This window comes from Bombina bombina, chromosome 6 (genome assembly GCF_027579735.1).
Source record: "Bombina bombina isolate aBomBom1 chromosome 6, aBomBom1.pri, whole genome shotgun sequence".
Lineage (NCBI taxonomy): Eukaryota > Metazoa > Chordata > Amphibia > Anura > Bombinatoridae > Bombina > Bombina bombina.
The window spans coordinates 581748367-581762457 of record NC_069504.1 but is presented as its reverse complement, the minus strand read 5'-3'; the positions used below and the strand labels follow the sequence as shown (position 1 = coordinate 581762457).

General features: G+C 40.3%; 1 protein-coding gene across 1 annotated transcript in view; it reads left to right on the top strand.

The window, feature by feature from the left end:
- Positions 1 to 14091, top strand: part of MPHOSPH10 (M-phase phosphoprotein 10) — a 94505-nt gene that overhangs the window by 49012 nt on the left and 31402 nt on the right. The window contains exons 8-9 of the mRNA XM_053717554.1: positions 4874 to 4984; positions 6195 to 6302. Of these exons, the coding sequence (XP_053573529.1) occupies positions 4874 to 4984; positions 6195 to 6302 (219 nt within the window). The remainder of the gene's footprint in view (positions 1 to 4873; positions 4985 to 6194; positions 6303 to 14091) is intronic.

The window sequence follows — 14091 nt, the reverse complement described above, 5'->3', positions numbered from 1 at the left end:
CTGACACAGAGGAATCTCTTTGTGCAATATGTTTAAAGGCCAATGTGGAGCCCAATAGAAATTTGTGTACTAATTGCATTGATGCTACTTTAAATAAAAGCCAATCTGTACATGTAAAGAAAATTTCACCAGACAACGAGGGGGAAGTTATGCCGACTAACTCTCCTCACGTGTCAGTACCTTTGTCTCCCGCTCAGGAGGTGCGTGATATTGTGGCGCCAAGTACATCAGGGCGGCTTATACAAATCACTTTGCAAGACATGGCTAATGTTATGACTGAAGTATTATCTAAATTGCCAGAATTTATGGGTAAACGCGACCACTCTGGGGTGAGAACAGAGTGCGCTGATAATAATAGAGCCATGTCTGATACTGCGTCACAATTTGCAGAACATGAGGACGGAGAGCTTCATTCTGTGGGTGACGGATCTGATCCAAGTAAACTGGACTCAGACATTTCAAATTTTAAATTTAAGCTTGAGAACCTCCGTGTATTGCTAGGGGAGGTATTAGCGGCTCTGAATGATTGTAACACGGTTGCAATTCCAGAGAAAATATGTAGGCTGGATAAATATTTTGCGGTACCGACGTGTACTGACGTTTTTCCTATACCTAAAAGGCTTACAGAAATTGTTAACAAGGAGTGGGATAGACCCGGTGTGCCTTTTTCACCCCCTCCTATATTTAGAAAGATGTTTCCAATAGATGCCACCACACGGGACTTATGGCAGACGGTCCCTAAGGTGGAGGGAGCAGTTTCTACTCTGGCTAAGCGCACCACTATCCCGGTGGAGGATAGCTGTGCTTTTTCAGATCCAATGGATAAAAAGTTAGAGGTTTACCTTAAGAAAATGTTTGTTCAACAAGGTTTTATATTACAACCTCTTGCATGCATTGCGCCTGTCACGGCTGCGGCGGCATTCTGGTTTGAGTCTCTGGAAGAGACCATTAGCTCAGCTACATTGGATGAGATTACAGACAAGCTTAGAGTCCTTAAGCTAGCTAATTCATTTATTTCTGATGCCGTAGTACACTTAACTAAACTTACTGGCTAAGAACTCCGGATTCGCCATTCAAGCGCGCAGAGCGCTGTGTCTTAAATCCTGGTCAGCCGATGTGACTTCTAAATCTAAATTGCTTAACATACCTTTCAAAGGGCAGACATTATTCGGGCCCGGTTTGAAAGAAATTATCGCTGACATTACTGGAGGTAAGGGCCATGCCCTGCCTCAAGACAGAGCCAAACCAAGGGCTAGACAGTATAATTTTCGTGCCTTTCGTAACTTCAAGGCAGGAGCAGCATCAACTTCCTCCGCTCCAAAACAGGAAGGAACTGTTGCTCGCTACAGAGAGGGCTGGAAACCTAACCAGTCCTGGAACATGGGCAAGCAGGCCAGAAAACCTGCTGCTGCCCCTAAGACAGCATGAAGTGAGGGCCCCCGATCCGGAAACGGATCTAGTGGGGGGCAGACTTTCTCTCTTCGCCCAGGCTTGGGCAAGAGATGTCCAGGATCCCTGGGCGTTAGAGATCATATCTCAGGGATATCTTCTGGACTTCAAAGCTTCTCCTCCAAAAGGGAGATTTCATCTTTCAAGGTTGTCAGCAAACCAGATAAAGAAAGAGGCGTTTCTACGCTGTGTACAAGACCTTTTACTAATGGGAGTGATCCACCCAGTTCCGCGGTCGGAACACGGACAAGGGTTTTACTCAAATCTGTTTGTGGTTCCCAAAAAAGAGGGAACCTTCAGACCAATCTTGGACTTAAAAATCCTAAACAAATTCCTAAGAGTTCCATCGTTCAAAATGGAAACTATTCGGACAATCTTACCTATGATCCAAAAGGGTCAGTACATGACCACAGTGGATTTAAAGGATGCCTACCTTCACATACCGATTCACAAGGATCATTATCGGTACCTAAGGTTTGCCTTCCTAAACAGGCATTACCAGTTTGTAGCTCTTCCCTTCGGGTTAGCTACGGCTCCAAGAATCTTTACAAAGGTTCTGGGCTCTCTTCTGGCGGTACGAAGACCGCGAGGAATTTCGGTAGCTCCGTACCTAGACGACATTCTGATACAAGCGTCAAGTTTCCAGACTGCCAAATCTCATACAGAGTTGGTTCTGGCATTTCTAAGGTCGCATGGGTGGAAGGTGAACGTAGAAAAGAGTTCTCTATTGCCACTCACAAGAGTTCCCTTCTTGGGGACTCTTATAGATTCTGTAGAAATGAAAATTTACCTGACAGAGGACAGGTTAACAAAACTTCTAAATGCTTGCCGTGTCCTTCATTCCATTCAACACCCGTCAGTGGCTCAATGCATGGAGGTAATCGGCTTAATGGTAGCGGCAATGGACATAGTACCTTTTGCACGCCTGCATCTCAGACCACTACAATTGTGCATGCTAAGTCAGTGGAATGGGGATTACTCAGATTTGTCCCCTATGCTGAATCTGGATCAAGAGACCAGAGATTCTCTTCTATGGTGGCTTTCTCGGCCACATCTGTCCAGGGGGATGCCCTTCAGCAGGCCAGATTGGACGATTGTAACAACAGACGCAAGCCTGCTAGGTTGGGGCGCTGTCTGGAATTCCCTGAAGGCTCAGGGATCATGGACTCAGGAGGAGAGACTCCTTCCAATAAACATTCTGGAATTAAGAGCAGTTCTCAATTCCCTTCTGGCTTGGCCTCAGCAACTCTGAGGTTCATCAGGTTTCAGTCGGACAACATCACGACTGTGGCTTACATCAACCATCAGGGAGGGACAAGGAGTTCCCTAGCGATGATGGAAGTCTCAAAGATAATTCGCTGGGCAGAGTCTCACTCTTGCCACCTGTCAGCGATCCACATCCCAGGCGTGGAGAACTGGGATGCGGATTTCCTAAGTCGCCAGACTTTTCATCCGGGGGAGTGGGAACTTCACCCGGAGGTATTTGCCCAACTTCTTCGGCGTTGGGGCAAACCAGATCTGGGTCTCATGGCGTCTCGCCAGAACGCCAAGCTTCCTTGTTACGTATCCAGGTCCAGGGACCCGGGAGCGGTTCTGATAGATGCTCTGACAGCACCTTGGGTCTTCAACATGGCTTATGTGTTTCCACCCTTCCCGATGCTTCCTCGACTGATTGCCAGGATCAAACAGGAGAGAGCAACGGTGATTCTAATAGCGCCTGCGTGGCCACGCAGGACCTGGTATGCAGATCTAGTGGACATGTCGTCCTGTCCACCATGGTCTCTGCCTCTGAGACAGGACCTTCTGGTTCAGGGTCCTTTCAAACATCCAAATCTAATTTCTCTGAGGCTGACTGCATGGAGATTGAACGCTTGATTCTATCAAAGCGTGGATTCTCGGAGTCAGTGATTGATACCTTAATACAGGCTAGGAAACCTGTTACCAGGAAAATTTACCATAAAATATGGCGTAAATACTTGCATTGGTGCGAATCCAAGAGTTACTCATGGAGTAAGGTTAGGATTCCTAGGATATTGTCTTTTCTACAGGAAGGTTTAGAAAAGGGTTTATCTGCTAGTTTGTTAAAGGGACAGATCTCAGCTCTGTCCATCCTTTTACACAAACGTCTGTCAGAAGTTCCAGACGTTCAGGCTTTTTGTCAGGCTTTGGCCAGGATTAAGCCTGTGTTTAAAACTGTTGCTCCGCCATGGAGCTTAAACTTAGTTCTTAACGTTTTACAGGGTGTTCCGTTTGAACCCCTTCATTCCATTGATATCAAGCTGTTATCTTGGAAAGTTCTGTTTTTAATGGCTATTTCCTCGGCTCGAAGAGTCTCTGAGTTATCGGCCTTACATTGTGATTCTCCTTATCTGATTTTTCATTCAGACAAGGTAGTTCTGCGTACTAAACCTGGGTTCTTACCTAAGGTAGTCACTAACAGGAATATCAATCAAGAGATTGTTGTTCCATCATTGTGCCCTAACCCTTCCTCAAAGAAGGAACGGCTTCTGCACAATCTGGACGTCGTCCGTGCCCTGAAATTTTATTTGCAGGCAACTAAAGATTTTCGACAAACTTCTTCCCTGTTTGTCGTTTATTCTGGACAAAGGAGAGGTCAAAAGGCTTCGGCTACCTCTCTCTCCTTCTGGCTTCGTAGCATAATACGTTTAGCCTATGAGACTGCTGGACAGCAGCCACCTGAAAGAATTACAGCTCATTCTACCAGAGCTGTGGCTTCCACTTGAGCCTTTAAAAATGAGGCCTCTGTTGAACAGATTTGCAAGGCTGCAACTTGGTCTTCACTTCACACCTTTTCAAAATTTTACAAATTTTACACTTTTGCTTCTTCAGAGGCTGTTTTTGGGAGAGAGGTTCTTCAGGCAGTGGTTCCTTCAGTGTAAAGGTCCTCCCTGTCCCTCCCGTCATCCGTGTACTTTTAGCTTTGGTATTGGTATCCCATAAGTAATGGATGACCCGTGGACTGACTACACTTAACAGGAGAAAACATAATTTATGCTTACCTGATAAATTCCTTTCTCCTGTAGTGTATTCAGTCCACGGCCCGCCCTGTTTTTACGGCAGGTCTAAATTTTAAATTAAACTCCAGTCACCACTGCACCCTATAGTTTCTCCTTTCTCGTTTGGTTTCGGTCGAATGACTGGGTATGACGTAGAGGGGAGGAGCTATATAGCAGCTCTGCTTGGGTGATCCTCTTGCACTTCCTGTTAGGGAGGAGATATAATCCCATAAGTAATGGATGACCCGTGGACTGACTACACTACAGGAGAAAGGAATTTATCAGGTAAGCATAAATTATGTTTTTTCAAAAACTGTGATATGTGTTGAAATGTCCTCTTAGATTTATCACCTAAAAATGATTCTTGCGTCCCTTTAACATCTGTCACTGACATTATTACACTCTAGGAAAAGAAAGAAGAGGAGGAGAACCCAAAACATGTGGAAATACAGAAACTGATGGATTCTCTATTCTTGAAATTGGATGCCCTTTCAAATTTCCATTTCATACCAAAACCGGTAACCATTTGCTTTTTATTCCACAGTTATGAACTTGTTAAAGGGACAGTGTATGGTATTTTATCCCCTTTGTGTTAACAATTAGCCACTTTATCTACTGAAGTGTATTTAAATTCCTTTTAAATAGCTCCTTTTATTTTTTGCGATGTTAAAATTTCTGGTTTTCCACCTATACTGAAAATGTCAGCACTGCAGTATTGGTTACAGCAATGCTATGGAAAAAGTGGCAGCAGCCGAAATCAATCTCCCGGTGGCGAGTTGGGGGAGAGAGAGACACCACCTCATTTAAAATCATTTTTCTGCAGCTTTATTGAAAAGAATTCATTCTTATAAGCTGCTAACCTAAGTACAGTTTCCCTTTTAAGAAGGAAACCAGTATTAATAGAAGATGAATCCTGCTGCACAATATGTAACTTGCACAAATTGTGACAGGACATTTTAAGGTACTTTATGCATTGACCGGGAAGTTAATTTTGTAAAGGACACTAGTTTAGAGAATAGGGGCAATTAATGCACTGTCTCTGTAAATGATGCAAAATGTAACCAGAAAGGTCTTTCATAAATGTACTGTGTGCAAATATAATCATTGGTGGGTTGGGGTGTAATGAAAAGAAGTATAACATTTTTGCTTTAAATGGCTATTATAGGGGGAAAATAACATGCCCTCATTCGTTAACGTATGTCATTTTAGCTCTAGGTCTCCTGCAAGTCTGTGTTTTTTTTTAAATGCCACAATTGAGATACACACATAGTTAAAGTACCGCTCTGGAGTTGCAATGAACTGTTATTTCCAGAGAGAAATGGATGGTGAGCCAATTAGCAGTGGCAATCACATAGCTTTGCTGCTGATTGGTTCACCAGCCAATTCTACAACAGTTCTCTATGGCTGCTGAGCGGTACATTAACCACTACAAAGGGTTTATACACAGAGCTAATCCCACAGACTTGCAGGGTTTCTTGTGTTAAAATGACACATGAGAGCTTTATCATTTGTGCACTGTAATAGCCCTTTAAAAGTATGTTGATTAAATCTATATGACACACAGCAGCCACATAAAGAAACAGTACGCTGAGTTGGTTAGAAATAGAGATATTTTTAGCTATAAATAGTGTTCATTTAATATATTTGAGTGAAGTTTAAATATATTATAGAAAAGACTAAGATTACAAATATGCTACGGATTATTGATATCACTGTTTTACCCTTCAGTCTGTACCAGAAATAAAGGTGGTTTCAAACCTCCCGGCAATAAGCATGGAAGAAGTGGCACCCGTGGGTGTTAGTGACGCAGCTCTCCTGGCACCGGAGGAAATCAAGGTAAGAGCTGTGTGTGTGATTAAAGTTCTCCGTAATTTCTGGATTTAAAGGGACATGAAAACCTACATTTTTATTTCATTATTCAGATAGAAAAAAACAAATATAAAAAAGTTTAAAATATACTTTCATGATCAAATTTGTCTTGTTCTCATGTTATCCTTTGTTGAAGAGCTACCTAGGTAGGTAGCGTGGAAATGCCTTAAGCACTACATGACAGGAAATAGTGCTGCCATCTAGTCCTTTTGCTAATGTGTAACATTGTTACAAAACTGCTTCCATATAGTGCTGAATACATATGCACACTCCTGAGCTTACATCCCTGCTTTTCAACAAAGGATAACAAGAAAACAATGAAAATGTTATACTAGAAATAAAGTGGAAAGTTGTTTAAAATTGAATGTTCTATCTGAATCATGAAACAAAATGTTTGGGTTTTATGTCCCTTTAACCCCTTTACTTTCAGAGAAAAACTTCCCCAAAATATCAGCAAATTTTTAGCATTTTTGCTGTCGCTCCATTTAAACAGAGAGACCCAAGGTATTGATCTAGGCCCATTTTGTGTTATTTCATGCCACCATTTTAACGCCAAATGCGATCAAATGAAAACTTTGGGTTTCTCACTGAAATTATTTACAAACAGCTTGTGTAATCATGGCCCAAATGGTTGTAAAAGTTTCTCTGGAATCCCCTTTCTTAAGAAATAACAGGCATATATGGATTTGCCATTGCATAGCGGAATCTGATGACAAACATATTAGTTTGGGAATTGTTAAACTTTAAAGCTGTATTGAATCAGTAATGTAATGTGTTCCAACATGAGTCAGTAGGGTTCAGGCTGTTTACACAACACCATTCACCTGTGTGACCTCCGCTTCTTACAGCTGCTTGCTGCATGTTCTGGGTATGTGCTACATGTCAGTCTCTAGCTGAAACAACTTGCCTATTTACTTCTGTTATTACATTTACTTTGTGCTTTTACTGTCCTTTGTTGAAGTGGATACCTAGGTTGGCGTTGGAGCGTGTACATGTCCTGAGTACTTTATTGCAGCATTGTTTATGTTGTAGACATTAGTAAGCACTAGAGGGCAGCAGTGTTTACAACAATGTATAACATTACACATATTGTCTCAACACTACTGTCATAGTGCTTAAGACACGTTCATGCTTCAGAGGCTACCTAAGTATGTTTTTCACAAAAATACGAAGAAACAAAGTAAACTTGATCAGCGAAGTAAAATGGAAAGTTGTTTTAAATTGCGCAGACTGTCTGAATCATGAAATGTTAGTTTTGACTCGCATGTCTTTTAGAAGCTGTGGTCATCTGATAAATCCTGTGATAAAAATAGAACATCTCAGGGGAAACAAAAAGGGTCCTTGTGACAGCTTTTAGAGATACTATTTTTTTATTTTTAAGAAAACATCAGCAATGTTAAAGGGCAGTCTACTCCAAAATGTTTGTTTAAAAAGATAGCTAACGACTTTACTGCCCATTCCGAGCTTTGCACAACCAACATTGTTATATTAATATACTTTATAACCTCTAAATCCCTTCCTGTTTCTAAGCCCCAACAAGGCCGCCATTTATCTAAGTGCATTTCTATTTGCTTTTCACAGCAAGAAAGTGCTAGTTCATGTGTGTCATATAGATAGCACTGTGCCCACTCCTGTGGAGTTACAAATGAGACGGCACTGATTGGCTAAAATGCAAGTCTGTAAATGGCACACAGATAAGGGGACATTTGCAGGGTTTAGATATAAGGTAATCAGAGGTAAAAAGTATATTAAAGGGACATGAAAGCCAAATGTTTCTTTCATGATTCAGATAAGTCATACAACTTTCTTATATTATCTAATTAGCTTAATTCTTTTGGTATCCTTTACTAAAGAAGTAGTAATGCACTACTAGGGGCTAGCTAAAAGCCAATGACAAGAGGCATACATGTTCAACCACCAATCAACAGCTTCCGAGTCTACCTAGGTATTCTTTTCAACCAAGGATACAAAGAAAACGAAACACATTAGATACTAGAAATAAATATGAGTTATTTAAAATTATATGTATGAATAATGAAAGAAAGGAAAAAAATGTGGCTTTTATGTCCCATTAAAGGGACAGTCTAGTCAAAATTAAAGTTTCATGATTCAGATAGGTCATGCAATTTTTAAACAATTTTCCAATTTACTTTGATCATCAAATTTTGCTTTGTCCTCTTTGTATTCTTTGTTGAAAGCTAAAACTAGGTAGGCCCATATGCTAATTTCTAAGCCCTCTTATCTCAGTGCATTTTGACAGTTTTTCAGTTAGACCGTGCTAGTTCATAAGTGCCATATAGATAACATTGTGCTGTCTCCCGTGGAGTCAGCACTGATTGGCTAAATCTGTCTGAAGACTATCCCCTTTCTTTCATGTAATTGGCAAGAGTACATGAGCTAGTGACGTATGGGATATACATTCCTACCAGGAGGGGCAAAGTTTCCCAAACTTCAAAATGCCTATAAATACACCCCTCACCACACCCACAATTCAGTTTTACAAACTTTGCCTCCTATGGAGGTGGTGAAGTAAGTTTGTGCTAGATTTCTATGATTTCTTCTATGATGAGCGCTTCTAAGCATTTTAAAGCCCAATTCCTCTGAGGTACAGTGTTTGTCAAAGGGATGTGAAGGGAGTATCGCCTATTGATTTTATGGTTTTCCTCGCAGGAAATCTTTTCAATGGTTATTTTCAGTACTGGTTTGTCTATCTGCTGTATGAGGATGGGTGTTTTTCTTATTTAAGAGACTCGGCTATGGTTTTGGTGCTTTATGTATTCTTTTTAAATATATGTATTTTACTTATATTTGCAATGAGTCAGGTCTATGTATATTTCCTTTTGCAGACTGTCCGTTTCAGTTTGGGAAGCATGTTTAAGTTATTTGTCTTACCTGGGATATAGTCCTTTTTTCAAATTGACTGTTTTTTCTTTTAATTTCGCTGGCAAAATTAGGCTTGCGAGGGCGCAAAACGCTGTTATTTATTGCGTCATTCCTGGTGCGAGAATTTTTGGGGCGCGAAGGTACGTCTTTGATGACGCAAGTTAGTCATTTCCGTCGTCTTAGTTGACGCCAGGTTTCTTTCACGAGGTTGCGTCTGTTATGACGCGAGTTGCGTCATTTCCGGATGATGATGGCGCCAAAAAATATTTCAACTTCCTTTTGCTTTGTGCGTCATACTTGGCGCCAAAATGTTTTGTTTATTTTTACCCCACTTCCTATATGCCTCTTGCCTTCTATGCTCAGAGGGCTATGCTGTTTACATTTTTTCCCATTCCTGAAACTGCCATATAAGGAAATTATAATTTTGCTTTAATGTTGTTTTTTCTTTTACATTTTGCAAGTTGTCTCAATCTGATCTTTCTCAGAAGCAACTGTTGGAACCCTGCTGCCTGATCACAGTTCTACCAAAGCTAAGTGTATCTGTTGTAAGTTAGCTGAGATTATATCTCCAGCTGTAGTATGTAACAGTTGTCATAATAAGCTTTTGCACGCAGAAAACGTTTCCATCAGTACTAGTACAGTTTCTGTTGTTCCCTCAACATCTAATGTACATGATATCCCTGTTGATAAGAAATGTTATATTGCTGATGCGATACAGAATGCTTTGTCTGCTTTTCCGCCTTCTAATAAACGTTAAAGGTCTTTTAAAACTTCTGATAAAATTGATGAAATTTCTAATGACCGACAACATACTGAAATATCCTACTCTGATGAGGATCTCTCTGATTCAGAAAATCCTACCTCAGGCATTGACACTGACTAATCTAATTATCTTTTCAAGGTTGAGTATATTTGTTCCTTGTTAAAAGAAGTGTTGGTTACTTTGGATATTGAGGAGTCTAGTCCTCTTGATATCAAAACTAGTTAGTAAACATTTAATTTCTGTTTATAAACCTCCTGTGGTTACTCCTGAGGTTTTTCCAGTTCCTGATGCTATTTCTGATGTGATTGCTAAGGAATGGATTAAGCCTGGTACTTCTTTAAAAGGTTGTACCCTTTGCCAGCGTCTAGATTGCAGTTTTGGGAAGAAGTCCCCAAAGTTGATGGGACCATTTCTACTCTTGCCAAACGTACTACTATTCCTATGGAAGACAGTGCTTCCTTTAAAGATCCTTTAGATAGGAAACTTGAATCATAACATAGTAACATAACATAGTAGATAAGGTTGAAAAAAGACTGAAGTCCATTGAGTTCAACCTATACAAATCTAAAATACTTACAAAAAGCTCCAGTTAAGCTTAAATAACCCCATTAAAATGTGACCCATTTAATACTAGCAATCATATCCATGAATTTTGTTTATATACAGAAATTTATCCAGACTATTTTTAAATGTATCTATGGTATTGGCATTCACTACCTCCTTTGGTAATGAGTTCCACAATTTTATTGCTCTTACAGTGAAAAAACGTTTCCGTTGCAGGAGATTAAATATCTTCTCAGGCCTGCCATTGCTATGGCTGATGTTGTGGCTACATCAACCTTTTGGTTGGATAGCTTAGCGCAACAGGAAACAAATCCTGATTTGTCTCTTAACAGTATCGAATAGGTTTCAGGGTAAGACCCGCGAGAAGATTCTTTCTCTCTCATGTTCCAGCAAATCCGGTGAAGACTCAGGCTTTTCTGAAGTGTGTTTCAGATCTAGAGCTTTCAGGGGTAATAATACCAGTTCCGTTTCAGGAACAGGGTCTGGGGTTTTATTTAAATCTATTCATTGTCCCAAAGAAAGAAAATTCATTCAGGCCAGTTCTGGATCTGAAGTTTTTGAATCGTTTTGTAAGAGTCCTAACTTTCAAGATGGGGACTATGAGGACTATTTTGCCTTTTGTTCAGCAAGGTCATTATATGTCCACGATAGACTTACAGGATGTATATCTTAACATTCAGATTCATCCAGACCACTATCGGTTTCTGAGATTCTCTTTTCTAGACAAGCATTACCAATTTGTTGCTCTTCCATTTGGCGTAGCAACAGCTCCAAGGATCTTTTTGAAGGTTCTCGGTGCCCTTCTATCTGTAATCAGATAGCAGGGTATTGCGGTGTTAACTTATTTGGACGATATCTTGGTACTAGCTCAGTCTTTACATTTAGACGAATCTCACACAAATCAACTAGTGTTGTTTCTTCAAAGACATGGTTGGAGGATCAATTTACCAAAGAGTTTATTGATTCCTCAAATACGGGTCACCTTTTTAGGTTTCCAAATAGATTCAGAGTCCATGACTCTGTCTTAACAGACGAGATGAATGAAATTGGTTTCAGCTTGTCGAAACCTTCAATCTTAATCATTCCCTTCAGTGGCTATGTGCATGGAAGTTTTAGGTCTCATGACTGCAGCATCAGGCGCGATCCCCTTTGCTCGTTTTCACATGAGACCTCTACAGCTTTGTATGCTGTGCAGGGATTTACTCAAATATCACATATCACAAATATATCAATTGATATACTTAAATCCCAACATTCAACTCTCTCTGACTTGGTGGTTAGACCATCATCATTAATTCAGGGGGCCTCTTTTGTTCGTCCTACCTGGACTGTGTTCACAACAGATGCAAGTCTTTCAGGTTGGGGAACTGTCTGGGGATCTCTGACAACACAAGGGGTTTGGAAACCTTTAAGAGGCGAGGTTACCAATCAATATTTTAGAACTCTGTGCTATTTTCAGGGCTCTTCAGGTTTAGCCTCTGTTAAAGAGAGAACCATTCATTTGTTTTTAGATGGACAATATCACAACTGTGGCATATGTCAATCATCAGTGTGGGACTCGCAGTCCAGTAGCTATAAAAGTATCTCGGATACTTTCTTGGGCAGATTCTAGCTCATGTCTAATTTCTGCGGTGCATATCCCAGGTGTAGACAATTGGGAAGCGGATTATCTCAGCCGTCAGACCTTACATCCGGGGGAGTGGTCTCCCCATCTAGATGTATTTTGTCAGATTGTACAGATGTGGGGTCTTCCAGAAATAGATATGATGGCTTCTCATCTAAACAGGAAACTTTCCAGGTACCTGTCCAGGTCCACGGATCCTCAGGCGAAGATGGTGGATGCTTTAGCAGTTCCTTGGTTTTACCAACCTGCTTATATCTTTCCGCCTCTAGTTCTTCTTCCAAGAGTAATCTCCAAGATCATTATGGAACAATCGTATGTGTTTCTGATAGCACCAGCGTGGCCTCACAGGTTTTGGTATTCGGATCTTCTTCGTATGTCCAGTTGCCAGCCTTGGCCACTTCCTCTAAGACCAGACCTGTATCAAGGGCTGTTTTTCCATCAGGATCTCAAATCGTTAAATTTGAAGGTATGGAAATTGAACGCTTAGTCATATAGGTTGCTCTGACTCAGTGATTAATTATGCTACAGGCTCGTAAGTCTGTTTCAAGGAAGATTCAAGGAAGATCGAGTTTGGAAGACCTATATTTCATGGTGTTCTTCTCATAAATTCTTGTGGCATTCTTTTAGAATTCCTAGAATTTTACAGTTTCTTCAGGATGGTTTGGATAAAGGTTTGTCTGCAAGTACTTTGAAGGGACAAATCTCGGCTCTTTCTGTTTTATTTCATAGAAAGATTGCTAAGCTTCCTGATATTTACGGTTTTGTTCAGGCTTTGGTTCGTTTCAAGCCTGTTATTAAATCAATCTCTCCTCCTTGGAGTCTTAATTTGGTCTTGAAGACTTTGCAGGCTCCTCCTTTTGAGCTTATGCATTCTTTGGATATTAAACTACTTTCTTGGAAAGTGTTGTTTCTTTTGGCGATCTCTTCAGCTAGAAGAGTTTCCGAATTGTCTGCTCTCTTGTGAGTCTCCTTTTTCTGATTTTTCATCAGGATAAGGCTGTTTTGCGGACTTAGTTTAAATTTCTTCTTAAGGTTGTGAATTCTAACAACATTAGTAGGGAAATTGTTGTTCCTTCCTTGTATCCTAATCCCAAGAATGCTCTTGAAAGAGCTTTACATTCTTTGGATGTTGTAAGAGCTTTGAAATATTATGTTGAAGCTACTAAAGATTTCAGGAAGACGTCTAGTCTTTTTGTCTTCTCTGGTTCTAGGAAAGGTCAGAAAGCTTTTGCCATTTCTTTGGCATCTTGGTTGAAGCTTTTGATTCATAAAGCTTATTTGGAGGTGGGACAAATTTCTTTCATATTGGCAAGAGTCCATGAGACCCACCCTTTTTCTGGTGGCTATGATTTGTTGTATAAAAGCACAATTATATTTCCAGTTCCTCTTTTTTTGTATGCTTTTTTACTCCTTTTTCTATCACCCCACTACTTGGCTATTCGTTAAACTGAATTGTGGGTGTGGTGTCGGGTGTATTTATAGGCATTTTGAGGTTTGAGAAACTTTGCCCCTCCTGGTAGGATTGTATATCCCATACGTCATTAGCTCATGGACTCTTGCCAATATGAAAGAAATGAATTTATCAGGTAAGTTCTTACATAAATTATGTTGTTGTTTTTTAAATTTTGTTTGAGGCTTAGATTCAAATCAAAAAGGTAAAAAATATGTTAATATAACAGTGTTGCTGATGTAGAACTGGGGGAATGGGTAATAAAGGTTTTATCTACCTTTTTAAACAATACAAATTCTGGATTTGACTGTCCCTTTAATTTGCTTTGACTCATTACTGTCCTGTCAGCCCATTTTTTAGAGGCAGGTTATCAAATAAGTCAGTTATGTTTTCAGGTGATTGAGAGGGTTAATACCCCTAGATTGGGGGGGGGGGCAATAGGGAGCTATTATTAAAACAGTGTGTTTATTTG